The sequence below is a fragment of the Pezoporus flaviventris genome, unplaced genomic scaffold (genome assembly GCF_033815535.1).
Source record: "Pezoporus flaviventris isolate CSIRO_AGI_PZ_B2104156 unplaced genomic scaffold, CSIRO_AGI_Pfla_v1 ptg000001l, whole genome shotgun sequence".
In the NCBI taxonomy this organism is placed as follows: domain Eukaryota; kingdom Metazoa; phylum Chordata; class Aves; order Psittaciformes; family Psittacidae; genus Pezoporus; species Pezoporus flaviventris.
In genome coordinates, this window is record NW_026892549.1 from 40,618,948 (window position 1) to 40,633,518 (window position 14,571).

At 36.6% G+C, this 14,571-nt stretch overlaps 1 protein-coding gene across 1 annotated transcript in view; it reads right to left on the reverse strand.

Moving 5' to 3' along the window:
- Positions 1-1,759: 1,759 nt before the first annotated feature.
- OLA1 (Obg like ATPase 1) overlaps positions 1,760-14,571 on the reverse strand; it is a 136,676-nt gene continuing 123,864 nt past the window's right edge. Inside the window, exons 8-11 of the mRNA XM_061453953.1 lie at positions 9,292-9,432; positions 8,512-8,608; positions 6,320-6,442; positions 1,760-2,285 (exon numbers count right to left, since the gene is read on the reverse strand). Coding sequence (XP_061309937.1) covers positions 2,184-2,285; positions 6,320-6,442; positions 8,512-8,608; positions 9,292-9,432 — 463 coding nt within the window. The 3' untranslated portion in view covers positions 1,760-2,183. The remainder of the gene's footprint in view (positions 2,286-6,319; positions 6,443-8,511; positions 8,609-9,291; positions 9,433-14,571) is intronic.

The following is a 14,571-nucleotide window of genomic DNA, read 5'->3' on the forward strand; positions in this document are numbered from 1 at the left end:
GCAAATATTTTAGGTTTGTTTTCTACTGCAGAATATTGTGATTACTTCAGAAAGCCCAGCCTATCATGAAAAAGTTCAATTTTTAATCGTTTTTATTTTTAGGACAGGGAGGTATCCTGCAGCACACACATTCAAATCTACACAGCTTATTAAACATAACTAAAAGATGCAAAAATAAGAAGCGATCTATTAATTGTGCTGTCCTTTCCAACAACATGTTCACTGACATGCGATAATTAGGGAGCATGGGAATTTTGGAAACCAGGATGAGTTTCAGACAGGAGAAGGGAAAACGTTTCAGCAGGTATTAACGCAGTGAAGTGGTTACTTCTCTTTCACCAACACATATACTCCACTTCTCGCTCACCTTTCATTGCACCTGAAACCCAGCATGAGCCCTTCTCTGTTACTAGCACCTTGCTGACTTCCAAGAGAAACAGGTAGCCTCCGTTTTCTTTTGGATTTGACTTTTAACACAAGATTTGGTGGTCCTAATCTTTTCTCAATCATGTAACATCAAATTAACACCAAGAACAAATACTATCCGCACCAGGGAGACGGTATAAAAGAGAATTCCAAGGGTTCCAAACCATCTGAAGCCCTAGCTTGCCTGCTTTGCAGTATTCTCCCCCCCCCCCCTTCCTGCCACCCTGCAAAAAGGAGACGCACTTTAAAACGAAATCAACAACTGCACGTTGAAGTCATCTGCCCTCCCTCTTTCTCCTCAGTGCAATTAAAGGCAGGATGCCAACTTTTCAACAATGAGCCTTGTGGCTCTGGCTGACCCATGTCTTACTCTTTCAGAAATGAGCAACGAAGCTCAAAGGCAGCATCTCCAGGGAAGCCTCGGAGGAGGAGATCACCAGCGCTCTCAGTATCTTAAGTGCAGAGGGAAGGTCAGCCACCGATAAGTTGTCATTTACAAAGTTTGTAGCAAGCAAATTTATCACAGCAACGTGAGAGGTCTGGCATCACCAATGAGCCACAGGTAACATCAACATCTCTCCCAGCCCTGATCCCACTTAGTCTGTAGCTGAAACCAGAGGCACTTCAGAAAAAGCCAGGCTGCTTTAAATACTTTAAACATCCTACAAGCAAGGGCAATTCTATACCTGGCCTTGAAAGTACAAGCTTGGTTTTCCTTTTGCCAACAACTCATTTTTCTGTGTTGCACAAAGAGACTAGCTCTCCCTCATGGTTACAAGGGTAAAAAAGTACTTACAGCTGCAACCTTATTTCAGCTGAAGAACTTACCTATCCAGGCCAGCGTGACCTCTTCCTTCACAACACTGTATCACCCCGTGCTGGCCTGAAAACCAGACCTGAGAGGACAACACACAACATCAGGCACTGCTGCTCCGGCCTCCACAATTTAATAATTTCAAGGCAAGAGTTAAATACTTTTTCAAAATGATTTGAACAAAAAAGCTTCAGTCTCAAGGACAAAATGCTTCTTCTACATATATTTCCTCTCTCCAGTGAAAATCATTTACGCTGCATCATTCTTATTATCGTTGCTATCATCTTTCAGTGAATGTCCATCTACAAATTCATTAACTTTTTTGAGACAAATCACTGGCATCCTAATCTTCCGATTCCCATGAAAGACTCACTTTTGAGACACAATTGCAGCTGCCCCACGCTGCCAGTTACTGTATCATACACGTCTTAAAATTCTGTAATCAGCATCCACCAGGTGCCGTATCGCATTCAGCACACCACAGTCAGTCAATACAGACATCCCCAAACACACCAAGGCTGGTTTTGTCAAATGTTTTATTGAGTGTAGACATCTGGAGTACTGTAAAACATGCATTATCTGTAGATTCAAAAAGGAGCAAGCCACATTGTCCTCACTGTCAAACGTGTCAGGCTTGGCATACATGATGGAGATTAATGAAGTATCATGAGAGTAATATGGTTCCTGAAAAGCTTCTACAATTTGGAGTAGGGTCTTAATCGTTTGAAATGCAAAGCTGTTCACATTTAGTGAACTTGCATGTTCGCTGGAGGTGCCATATTTTAATTCAAAACAAACAAGGATAATTTCACTGGGGGGGGAGGGGAGGTTCCCTAGGTAGAAACCGTATTTTTTTGTTTCCAGATATTCCATCCTAAATAAAAATTTATGTGCTTTTTGAAGCAACACAGTTTGTTTCTGAGCAATGAACAACATCTGATTTTCATTTCTTCTTGGGTTGTTGAGGTGTATTAAATTTAAAGAAGATAATATCTCCATCCTCCACTATGTAATTTCTGCCTTGTTGTCTGTATTTTCCAGCAGCCTGTACATAGAACAGACAAAAGGAAAATGGGTTATTTCATTAGATATTTTATAGCATTTTCAAATTGTAATTATTTAAATATATTTTGGCACAGAACTGGTACTACTTCAGTTTCAGATTTTGACAGCCACAATACTTCTCGGTTTGACATAATTTGCTTTTATATACATATAAAGTAGATACAAAATAATTTAACCCCCGCTTAATCAGTGATGCTTAAATACCATCTGCAATATATAGTGGTAAATCTGTAAACCCTGGCAAGTCTTAAGATAAAGGACACTAAAAACTCTTTTCTCCCCCCCCCCCCCCCCCCCTTATCCCCAAGCTTTCAGGCTTTTTCTTCATCTAAAAAAACTGCAGATGGCAAACACTGACAGCAGGAATCTAAGACAGTTTTGCTGGAAAGGGCGATTGGCAGCAGTCTGCATCATGGCTACATGGCTGTCAAACTGGCTATGAACCACTTCTGAGAGGCTGGACAAGTGAGCGCTGTCAAAGTGAAAGATGGGAACACTTATGCAAGAGTCACAGCCATACATGTCTTGTGCTTCAAGTGGGGCTCTTGTCTGCTTGTGCCCAGCTAATGAAAGACAGGAGCACAAAATACAGGCTCAGTTTTTCTGTCAGAGATTTCCTTTAGAAGAAATGCGCTTCAGAAGAAGAGATATAAGAGCAGATAAGCTGCAAAACCAGGATACAGGAGAAGGCATATAGACCTAAGACATGAGAAGGAAATTTGTTACAAAAATGCTGTATTTGAGGGCAGAAAACAGGCAAGGAATCCATTAAAAATCACTACTCTCTGCATTAGAATTTATTGTTCTATTTTTCTGTCTCTATCTCATTGTAATTAAACCTAGTATTTACAGAGGCTACAGAGAAGCTGCAGCGTTAGGACTGACAGACTGGGTGGGAGGTGGTCTGCAGAAGCATTTATCTTGAAACGTGATCCACAATATGGAAAAGTTGAGAGCTTCTGCTTTAGTTCAATAATGATTCCTGTTTTGAAGTTTGCTCTTGCAGGAGAAAGTGCTTCCATGCAAGACCTCACTGTGCCATTATTCTCAATGACACTATCACAGTGGTGGCATGCTAAGATCCCATTACAGGAAAGCTGTTAACTAATGACCTTAGTTGCAGTAGAACAGATCAGATTAATGGTACATAGTTAACTTAGACACCTTTCTTTCACAAATCCTGCTCTGTAAACGTATTTCTCCATATTGCTGTCTAAAAATTTAGAGGCTCAATAACCTTGTTGCTGTCATTCCTTATTTAAATGTCGTCACCAGTGATGCCAGCCTACAGAAAACTGTAGATAAAACAGCCTTGACAATAAACACGCAGTGCAATAGTAATTGATCTTATCTGATATGACACTATTGGTGAATAATAAATAGTACATTGAAAGTGGTTTTATATTCCCTCCCCCCCAAAATCTGTTCAGACTATGAAAGCTTTACTTCCAAGTAGACTTACTAGTTCTTTCCTTTGAAGATCCTAATAATGCTCAAAGTCAAGAGTAATTAGACTAATTGATGGCATAAACACTAATAAAACGGTGCTGTAAAAATCATCTGCAAGCGTAAGCTGCAGGCACAGGTACAGAGATATTTTACAGTCGAATACACTTACTACTTGGAAATATTTGTGGAAAAAAACTGAACTCCACAAAGTAACAATGTGCATTTTTTTAGCACACTATGGCACGCGGTCAAAGTGGCACGGACTTCTTTCATTAAATACATTTTGACACACCAATGCAAGTTTATGTATTTCTGTTACCAGTTTACAGTTAATTAAAAGTGACAGGGTTCCTTTAAATTCTCTAGAGACCATTTAATCCATTTCCATTGCTATCAGAAACACTGGTTGAAAAAATCAATACCCATTTGTGAATCTTGAGTATGTATTAAACAAGACACGTCTAACCAGTTCATTTGCACTTGAAAGCAGCCATCTGTAGAAGCCAGCTTTGCCTAAGCAGATATGATTGCTAATAATGTGATATCCCTGTAGACTACAAAGCCCACACAGAGCTATTCAGTGTATAGTTCACAGCACTGGCATTAAATTAGTTATGCTGTACTGGTGTTAAACACACACAAAATCAAACTTAAAAATCGATCAACTTGATAACATACAAAGCAAGCCACTGCCATTACCACTGTTATTCCGGTTGACTCCTGAAAGCTCCCAAATTTAATTTTGAAATTTACCAGCAATATAGAAGTAATTAGTATTGTGTATGGCATGAAACATTGTATTAAATGCAAATTAGAGAAAACTAGCGCGATATAACACATTTTTCTAAGAGCAAGGGTTTTTTTCTAACATTGATCTAAAAACTGAGTAACAAATGCAAATGTGCTTCCTTTGCAGATACTTCAAAACAATAAAATATTAATCATTAAATATAATTTGAACACGGAAGCTTGATGTTTAGAATCTCACATTGTGAAAAGCAACAAAATATGCATGCAAAATGCAGAATATTTTAATAGGTATTAACTGATACAGCTTCTCAGAGAAAACACTCGGATTTGAGCATCAAAAACTGTCGCTGGCAGAATTTGAACCTTGGTTATGTAAAGTGGTCTCTGACTGCAGAATATTAGATATATTTATAGCTGTGGTTTCACTTTACAACTACAACTCTACTTCCCTTTTCATAAGGCAGTTCACATGCTGCAATGAACCAATTATACTGGGATTTTTTTCCCCTCACTTCCTGGGGTTCAAACAAACCTATTAAAGTCCCGCTGCTCAGTATGATCTTCCTTAGTGATACCACTGAGAATAAGCTGAATTTGAAATCATAGTTTTGCATACCTTTCAAGCTATCAAATAGCAAACAATAAAGCTGGATCTTTTACATTCTTTAACATATTATAGTGTGTTGAAACCTTCAAATACTGCAACTGATTAAATCAAACTAATGTGCTTTGTAATTGCAATTCTATAAAATACAGATCTTAAGATATCAAAACTGCTAAATGAGAAATCAAATGTGCATGAAATAAAGGCAACCTTCTCTGCTTAAAGACAGTGGAAATAATGTGATAGCAATGCAGAGAAGAATAGTTTTTCTTACAGCATTTATTTGCCATGTACAAGTTCATTTCATATTTAGTAACTTCAAATCAGATGTAATTTGTCAGCTGTAAGGGCACAACTTTGGGCACCCAATCAGTCTCTGCCCTCTAGTGTTGAGAAAGCAGATAAAATTCTTCTTAATAGAAGTGTCGCTACAAAGAATCGTGAGCTGAAGAAAAAAGTTTTTCATTAAATATCTGCACTGCCTATTCAGTAGATGGTAGTTAGGAAACTTCATCTACTGTAATATCTTTTTGTGGACTACACACAACTATTACTGGCACCCTGAACAATCAATGCAAGGCATGGCATTTTTGAATAAGACATCAAAGGGCAACTGAATTAAATACTGAAAGGGTAAATTTAAAGATTCTAATTATGCCTATCAGAGCCTAGGAGTGCAATCCACTAACCCTGGAGGGGAAAGGTATATTTTTTATAATATAAGATTGTATTAACCATTTGCACCTGACATTTACAATACTTTCACTGCAAACCCAAAACAAGATGACACATTATCTGAAGAAAGAGATTTTCTGTTTCTTTCTGCATTTTGTTTTTAGAGGTGATTTGAAAATCTGCTCTCTCAGGTTAAAATATTGATTTTTCAAAACCAAGTTGATTTTAAAGCGTATTAAATTCTGACTACTAACGTGTAAACAGAAGAAAGAAAATAACATGGCATTTGGTCTTATTGTTGATATTTAGTCCATAAATTGTCATATCTTGAATACTGGAATGGCTGCATTCCCATTCAGTAAGCTGGAGCATCTGAACTCTTTCTCAAGCAAAAGATGAAAACAGATTTTGGCCTATTGCTAGAGGGGCTGCTAAAATTCACTTCGCATCAAGAACTTCTTCCCAGTGAAAAATAGACTTGAAAGGGGAAAATGGCACATATGGAGGAAGGGAGAAGAAAAAGATGGGGAGCTCACCTTGACAGCAGCTTCTGAACCCCCTTCTTTAAAATCTTCGTATTTCATTACTTCAGCCATAATGAATCCCTTTTCAAAATCTGTGTGAATCTTCCCTGCTGCCTGAGGAGCCTTCGTCCCTTTCTGTCAAAGGAAAGACCCGAAGAAAATTAATTGCATTTAAGAAGACTGATTGCAGGAAAGAGGTTTCTCCTTTTTGATAGGCTTTCAGGATCTGCTGAAACTTTGTTTCCTATCAGTAAAAACGTCACGCATACAGCTAGGTCATCCTCTATATTAGGATATACAGATAGGTGCCTTTGTCTCAGATGAACCAACTGGTATTAAAGAAGGACAGCTTTGTTTTTCCTAATAGATATCAACAGCAGTATTGATTTTAGAAGCTATGATTGTGTTTTACTGTGGTATTCACTTCGATCCCTACCTCTCCACACAGAAAGTGAGGAAAATAAAGATTTTTAAATAACTTAAAATTCTGAATTACTCAAGTCTTTTACTTACATCCAAATAATTTCAATTAAATGATAACATTCACTGGCAAACCACATTTGTAATCAAAAATGATTTATGGATCTCAAGCTCTACATGTCAGCTTATTTTTATTTCAGAATAATTTTAGTAAGACTAATATAGAACAAAATGACTGTTCCTACCAAAATTTCAACAACCAGATCACAAAAAATTAAAAATCACTGGCAACTATTATAAGACAATTTAAGTTTCTGCAATAGAGAAGAATGCATTATCACTGCACGCTTTAAATTACAGGGACATACATTCTGTGCACATACAACCATGGAGGGAAATTTGAGAAATAATGGTGACCTAAAGGCTGCTTAATAAAGCATGTTAAAGTGCTAAGGAGTCTGACACTGTAAAGCACAGTTTTTACAATAAAAGATGTATTGGGTTAATATGGCTACTCACTGATGCTTACCTGACTAAATATCTTTGCACATTAAATCAAAGATACTTACAATCAGTCTTAAGATAAACCAGCTTTCAGATTTTCTAATAAAGAGCAAGCATTTCTCCTACTGAATACAGTGGAGTTTCAGAATGTGCTTTTAAAAACTATGGCAAGAATCAGAACAACAGAACTTCTGCTTTTATATTATTCTGTAGCTATTGCAGGGACTTCAGCTAGCAGTCACGTAAAAGAGGATGAGATTAAAAGGCTAAAAAAATAAACCTGCTTTTAGGAAAATAAGTTTAACATGCTAAAACATATACATAAACATCTGTAGCAGTATTAATAAAAATATAAATTTACTGGAAATTATGTTAATGAAAACAAATTAATTCCATTGAATGAAATTAAATACAGCACTGAAATTCACTGCACAGCACTAAATACACTGATGCAAAAAATAAAAGCTCAGTGAACAGATTTGCACCTCCAAAAGTTAACACTTGTGTCATTTTTAAGATAGATTTTGTAACTATGTGCATTTCAAAATATTTTTCAGTACTAATCTTTATTTTATAACAATTTACATTCAAAGGCAAACCACTACAGCTCAGCTCTTACTGTCCTCTGGGAATAAATTAGTCAATCTCTATGGCTATAATCACTCTACATCAATATTTAAAATACATGATATAAATTTTAGGCATTACCTAAGTTCCTGGATAAGCATATAAAACTACCAAAATAAACTAGGTCTAAATATTAAAGTCAGTAAAAGACCTGAATTACTGCACACTGATTTTAGGCTTTTGAACCCAACTGTGTATCCATGAGGAATATAATGATGTTATATTGCTTTTATTGCTGAAAATGTAATCCGAGCAAAGCAAAGGAGGAATGAACCATCCGCAACCCAAACAAACTTAGTGAATACAGAATGAAAAGCAACATCAATTTCACTGCAGACAAACCCAGTCACACAGATTAAGCAAGCACAATACTGGTACGTCTTATCTCTGACCACAGGAGGAGGGTAGACAGATTCTACAGGATGAAGAAATTCAGACTATGTAATAGGCAGAATCAATTGTTACCTGCCTCAATCAATGCACCTCCACTTTCACTGTTCAGCAGCTCACAAATAATTAAAGTTATCCTGGACAAAAACCTCATCTGTAATGACTAGCTAACTGCCACCATGACAAACTTCAAAGTCAGTGATATCAATCTGAATTCAATAGTGTGGAACTGGATATAGCTGATGAATAAGTATGAATCTTACCCTGATGGTCCATGCACGCACTTCATCTGGGCCTGCAGTGAAAAAGTATTCTAGTTGGAGTGCTGCATATCCAGCCTTAATGATCTTTGCTAAAGCACTGAGAGGAAAAAAAAAGAATCCAATTCATTCAACATATACACATAAAACAGCCAAATGCCCCAAGTAATCAATTTACATGGAAAGACAACAAATATTTTGAAGACACAGGGTCTACTTTTAAACACAGCAATAATCGCAGTAGCTTTTTTCTTTGAACTCTCTTCAGAAAAACTACTTTTTTACTGCAGAATCATGAAGAATGCATTTTGCGTTGTTTATTCTGCACACTACAGAAATATGGGATAAATTTAAATCACTATCCAGCAGCACTTCTGGTTTCATGCGATTTTCAGGACTCCAGGTCATGAAAGCATAACTGTTTGACTGAAATTCAATATTGAAACAATTTATTATAGTTCTTCAGAAAAAATATGGCAACATTTTCTCCACCGTCCCTATTCCCCATGGATGACGAAACAGTTTTGGTGATCATTCCTTCTCAAAAATATACATAACTAATACCTATGTTATAATTAAAACACTGTACAGAGATGACAGATGACAGTTAAAAACTTAATTTAAAATAAATCTTTTCACTCTGTCTCATGGTAAAGAAAGGAGAAGATTCTCTCTTTATAATGGTAATTACTCTGTCATTTATTATTCTATCAGCGCAAGCAATTAAATTACTGCAAGGAAATAGTTGATAATAAAGTGTAGGGAAAATGAATGCTAATTAACCTTTGTGTCATGTTCTCTTCCAGATACTTCTGTTTCTCCTCAGCACTCATATCTTGCAACTTGAGTTCCAAGGCCCCACTAAAAGGAATGACCAAAGCACCCGGGTCGTGCTTGTCCACCCACTCTTTAATTTTTATCAACCTGTAGACAACAAAGGGCACAATATTATCTTGTAGTGCATGCATGGCTGTACCACATTCATTATTATCAAGTAGCACATACATATTCATAAGAATTGCACGGATTTATGATGCCATCTTTTTGTGTATTGCTTTCCAAGGTCAAGGCATTAACAGGCAGCAATTGCTTCAGGTGTACTCCATTAACATTTCACTGTTTCTTGGTTTCTGTTTGGCATTTAATCTATCAGAAACAGGCATAATTTGAGACATAACCAGGTTTTTGGTAGAGGTGAAATACTTGCTATCTAAAATGTTAACTGAATAAAACTTTGTAGATCTGTGGATGTACATTTTTCTGAGATTTCCAAGAGTGATATTTATCAAATGCAGTAAAGCTGGGGTGTCTTCAATTTTCCCTCTGACCTCCTCCCCCCCCAAGCTAAGCATCTCAGTGGCCAGGGCAGCTGATAGTAGCAGACAGAAGAGAACACCAGACTCTGTAAACTCCTAGAGAGCAAGCTGCACCCTGCTTTTTTTGGCTATTGATCTTGGAGAACACCATAGCTAATGGATACAGAGCTGTGTTTCTACTTGTTTCTCCCACTTTTCTACTCTCCCTAGGACAAAGCTTCTAGATATTGTACTATTATTATTCTTTTAAATAAAGAATAACGTTTCCAATTTCTTTTCATCTTCAATAATTGGCAGCATCAGTAATAGTCCGCTGTACAGCTAATACATTTTTTTAGTTGAATGAAACTACAAATTTAGAGCTGCAGATGTAAGGTGTTAAGTTTTTCAATGTTCAATATCCTATTAGAATCAAGAAAATTTTTGCAGCAATAGCTGATGTTTAAACAATCTTTAAACACAGGCATCACATTCATGACTGCAAGTAATATTTACTTTAAATTTGAGACATTCATAAATTACCTGTAAGGAGTTCAAAGTTATTTATAAGGCACTATTTCTGAACAGGTGTGAATGGCAAGAATGACAAGTCTGTATGCTCAGCAAGAAAACACGAGGCATGGGAATACTTCCTGTACACTAAGACTCGAAGGACAAAATACAGTACTTTGGGTGCTGTAGATGTTTCAGACCTGAAGCACCCACCATACAGCGCAGGATTTTATGCTTGCTGAGTTCTTTTTCTTATTCCTGCTAATCTCCAAGATTTAGACTAAGGTTTTAACTGCTATTATACTAAAGTGCTTTGAAACTGTGGCCTGCAAACCTTTAAATAACCAATGCAAATGTCACTTCAGGAAAAAATGAACTGAACCACAAGTTCATCAACACACATTTGTCAAAGAAAATAGCAGGGGATCAGAGCTATTATGAGATTAAGTGCATGGCCCACTGAGTAGGGTTTTAGATGGGACAAAGAATATAAAAGTTCACTCAACAGTTTTCACACGTCTGTTATATAAGGCTGGTCTTCTATCATTTACTTATGTAAATACCCCATCAGTGGTTTTCAATCCTCATTATACTAATCTTTTTGTCCTGCCGTCACCCAGTGAAAATATAGTCTGGTATCCAGGACTGATACTGAAACACTACTGCCTTCAGAAACATCTGAACTAAAAAAATCACAATTAAGGTGCGTTTCTGAATGTGACATTAACAGCACTTCTAAACCCAGCACTTGTAGTTAAATAATTGATTTTGGCTAACAGACAGGACATCAAAGTTCAGCGCTTAAAAACATGAACCTTTTACAGAAAACGTGTCTAGAAATGGATCTGCTATTCATAAGTGTACTTCAACATCTGTGCATACATCATTTTTATTTGTATTTTTAAAAGAAAAGTATCTAACATTGGTCTCTGGACTAATTAAATAACGTACCAAGTGAACGAGAGAATGAAACACACAAATCTGAAAAGTGAAATCAGCATAAAGGTAATGTCAAAATTTGGATTCAAATTCTGTTTGGTAAATATGGTCATCCTAACTAACAAACTAAGAACTATTGTGGAACAACAAGATAAGAAATAATTACTTTGGCTAAAACACCAATTCAGAATAATAATAGTCTTAGACTGTCATTTTAACAGCTTTTCTATTGAGTCCTTAGAGAGATTATTTGCATTCCTCAGGTATTCTATTGTACGATTCAGATGAATAAAGACTTACAAATCATTCCTCTACCGCCAGTGTGAGACTTTGATCCAGTGAATACACCATTGTACCTTAACTATAATTGGCAAAAAACCTGACAGTGTAGAGCATCACAAGCTTAATAACAAAGGAGAATATCTCAAAGTGTTGACAGATGATCTTCATAATGCAGGAGCAGAGCTGGTACATTTTAGCAATAAATGAGCACTGAGGTCTAAAGGTCTCTGAAGTGACTGACATCAGACCTGCTACAGCCTGACTAAAAAAATAAGGTACTGCATCCCACTCTGTACAGACAGTCAGGTTCTCTGCCCGTGTCTTTCACTTTTGTGACTTTCAGTGTCACAGGCATTACTAAAAAGTACCAAGGAATTCCCATAATAGTCATCAAAATAAAGAAAACAAACAAAAAAGTAAATACTCAAATATAAATAATGATATATTTCTAAACGACATTTTCTCCAAAGCAAAAATGTCTGGCTAATAATCAATCAAGTAATAGTGCAAGTAAACTGGGAACTATCTGAAAACAGTGTACATACTAAAAACAATTTAAAATATCCTCTTTCTTCGTCAGGTTTCTAAGACTGACATTATTAGGAGAGTTAAAACTAAATTGTTTATAAAACATAAAGCAAAAAGAAGAAAGGCTTATTCTAATACTACTCAGTAACAATAGTGAGGGATCTCTTGGAGCACTTCTGGACATCCAACAGCCTTCCCCTATCAGGGTGGCTTGGTTCTTTCCTCCAGGTGGCTTGGTGGAGAGGAGTGTGTCAACAGCAACAGAGGGCTCCTGAACTGAAATTTTATTCTATTTGCCAAAAAATGGACAAAATACCCTTCTTAAAAGAAAAATATATATATATATACGCAAGAGACAGTAAGACAATCATTCATTTTGAGATGGCAAAAATAAAAAGTAAAAACTGAACTGAAAACTCAAAAAGACAACTGTGTAAAAACTTGACACAAGAATAAAACAGACAGGAACAAAACCAGATGTGAACAACTTGCATGCAAAGGCAGCACTCAAAATTATAACCATGGAAAATAGCCAAGAGAAATTAAGGTGCTCACCTGCACCTAACACTGTTACCGTCGGCTCATGAGGACATACGGAAAGACAAATGCATGTCAGCATATCTACTGCTAACTCAAAAAAAAGCTATGAAGACCAAGATGTTTTCTTGCCACTACAAGATTCCAAAATTTGACAAAACTATCATTTCAGGGCATTCCAATTTTTAACTCTGCATCAGCCTGACAAGGAAAAAGTAAATGGAAGAAGCCAATGACTTCAAGTGTGAAGGACCAGGACCACTACCAGAGTTAGCTCCTGATACTTTGATCAGGATGTAGAACAGAACTTGGAGAAAGGTTTGAAAATGAGGGCATTCACTAAGAAAGTCAATAAGCAAAGAGCATAAGAAAGGGGAGTTGTGTAGAAGGGAATGCCTTCACTTTAAAATGGGGATTGTTCCGGAGGCAGAAGAAACAAAAACCTGCAGACAACTGAAATAAAGAGGTACAACAGCTGCAGAATGTACATTAACTACAAATCGATATTTGACAGAGTTTCACATGAGAGATCCAGCTGGGAGCAAGAGACAGAGTTCAGATGGAAATCAGAAGTAGCGATGGAAGAGAGAAACTGCAGAGAGAACGTAAGCTCAGTGGACACCTGCAAGACAAGATGATCTGAAAAACTGACCCCTAAGAAGAAAGGTTACTCTTGAGAGAGAATGCTTTTGTACAAGCAAGACAAAAAAAAAAAAACCCAACCATCTAACTCATGGAAAGGAAACAACTGTTTTTCTGTTCTACACCTAACTATGAGTGGAAACCAGCAGAAACAAACCAACATGGCAGGGGAGAAGAGAATACCAGACAGCAATGAAAGAAGGAAAGAAACAAATGCAGGTAATGAGATAAGATCAAGTTAAGTGATCAAAATATACAAAAGACTAAAAAAAAAGACCTACAGATAGGAGTGAGAACAAGAGGACCTAGCAATTCCAACAGGCTCTTCCTGATGGCATTTTTGGGCAATCCCGGATTTTTCAAACCTTCTAAATGCAATCTGTTTAGTGCTTTGTTCCCCACTATTGAGAAGTTTTCCATATGCGTAGCCTAAGCCACCTTTATTTTAATTTAAATGCATTAGTCTCGGAACACACACTCCCTATTTCTATACAGCAGCAAAACCTGAGGTTTTGGTTTTTTTTTTATTTTGAGCTTTCCTTGTAAGCCAAGTATTACTTCCAAACTTTGAACCTTCTTCTGGAATCTCTCCAACTGGTCTAAAAGTTCCTGGAAGCTCTCAATAACAATATCTTTCAAGCATTAAAAATAGTTAGAGAATTAACTCACACATTTTTCAGGTGATTATCCTGTTCATAAAACTCAATATACTATTTGCTTTTTTTTCTTCCCTTGTGACAGCAAAATTATCTCATGTTCAATTTATAACTTACTGTATGACCCTGCTACACTTACTATTTGTAATACTGTATTTGCATAGTTTATTATTTCTACATAAAATCCTTCTTAGAAGTTGCACCCTAGCTCTTTTTTTCCCTAATGATATTTTCCATTTCTTGAGATGCTCTTAAATTTCAATTTTGTTCTATACATACCTGGACATCACCTAGTTTTTGGGGTCATCTACAGATTTAACAAGAATGCTCACCATCCAGCTCATTAATGGAAATACATAACAGTATTCAACTAGAAGCCGCTTCTGCAGATCTCGTAATGAGATATTCTTCCATTTGGAAAGTGAACCATTGATAACTATGCTCTGTGTATTATCTTCTAACCAGTCTTGCACACTCAACTGCCAGTAGGTTCCATCTAGCCAATTTTTCTTTCTTGTTTATGAGATTGTTGTAAGGCACTGAAACCTTTAAAGGCTTAATAAAAATACCAATATGTAGTAAAGCACTTTTTTTCACTACATGCAAGACCATTAAATTTATCGCAAAATAGTAAGAGTCATCTGACAATTCAGACAAGTAATATACAGCCA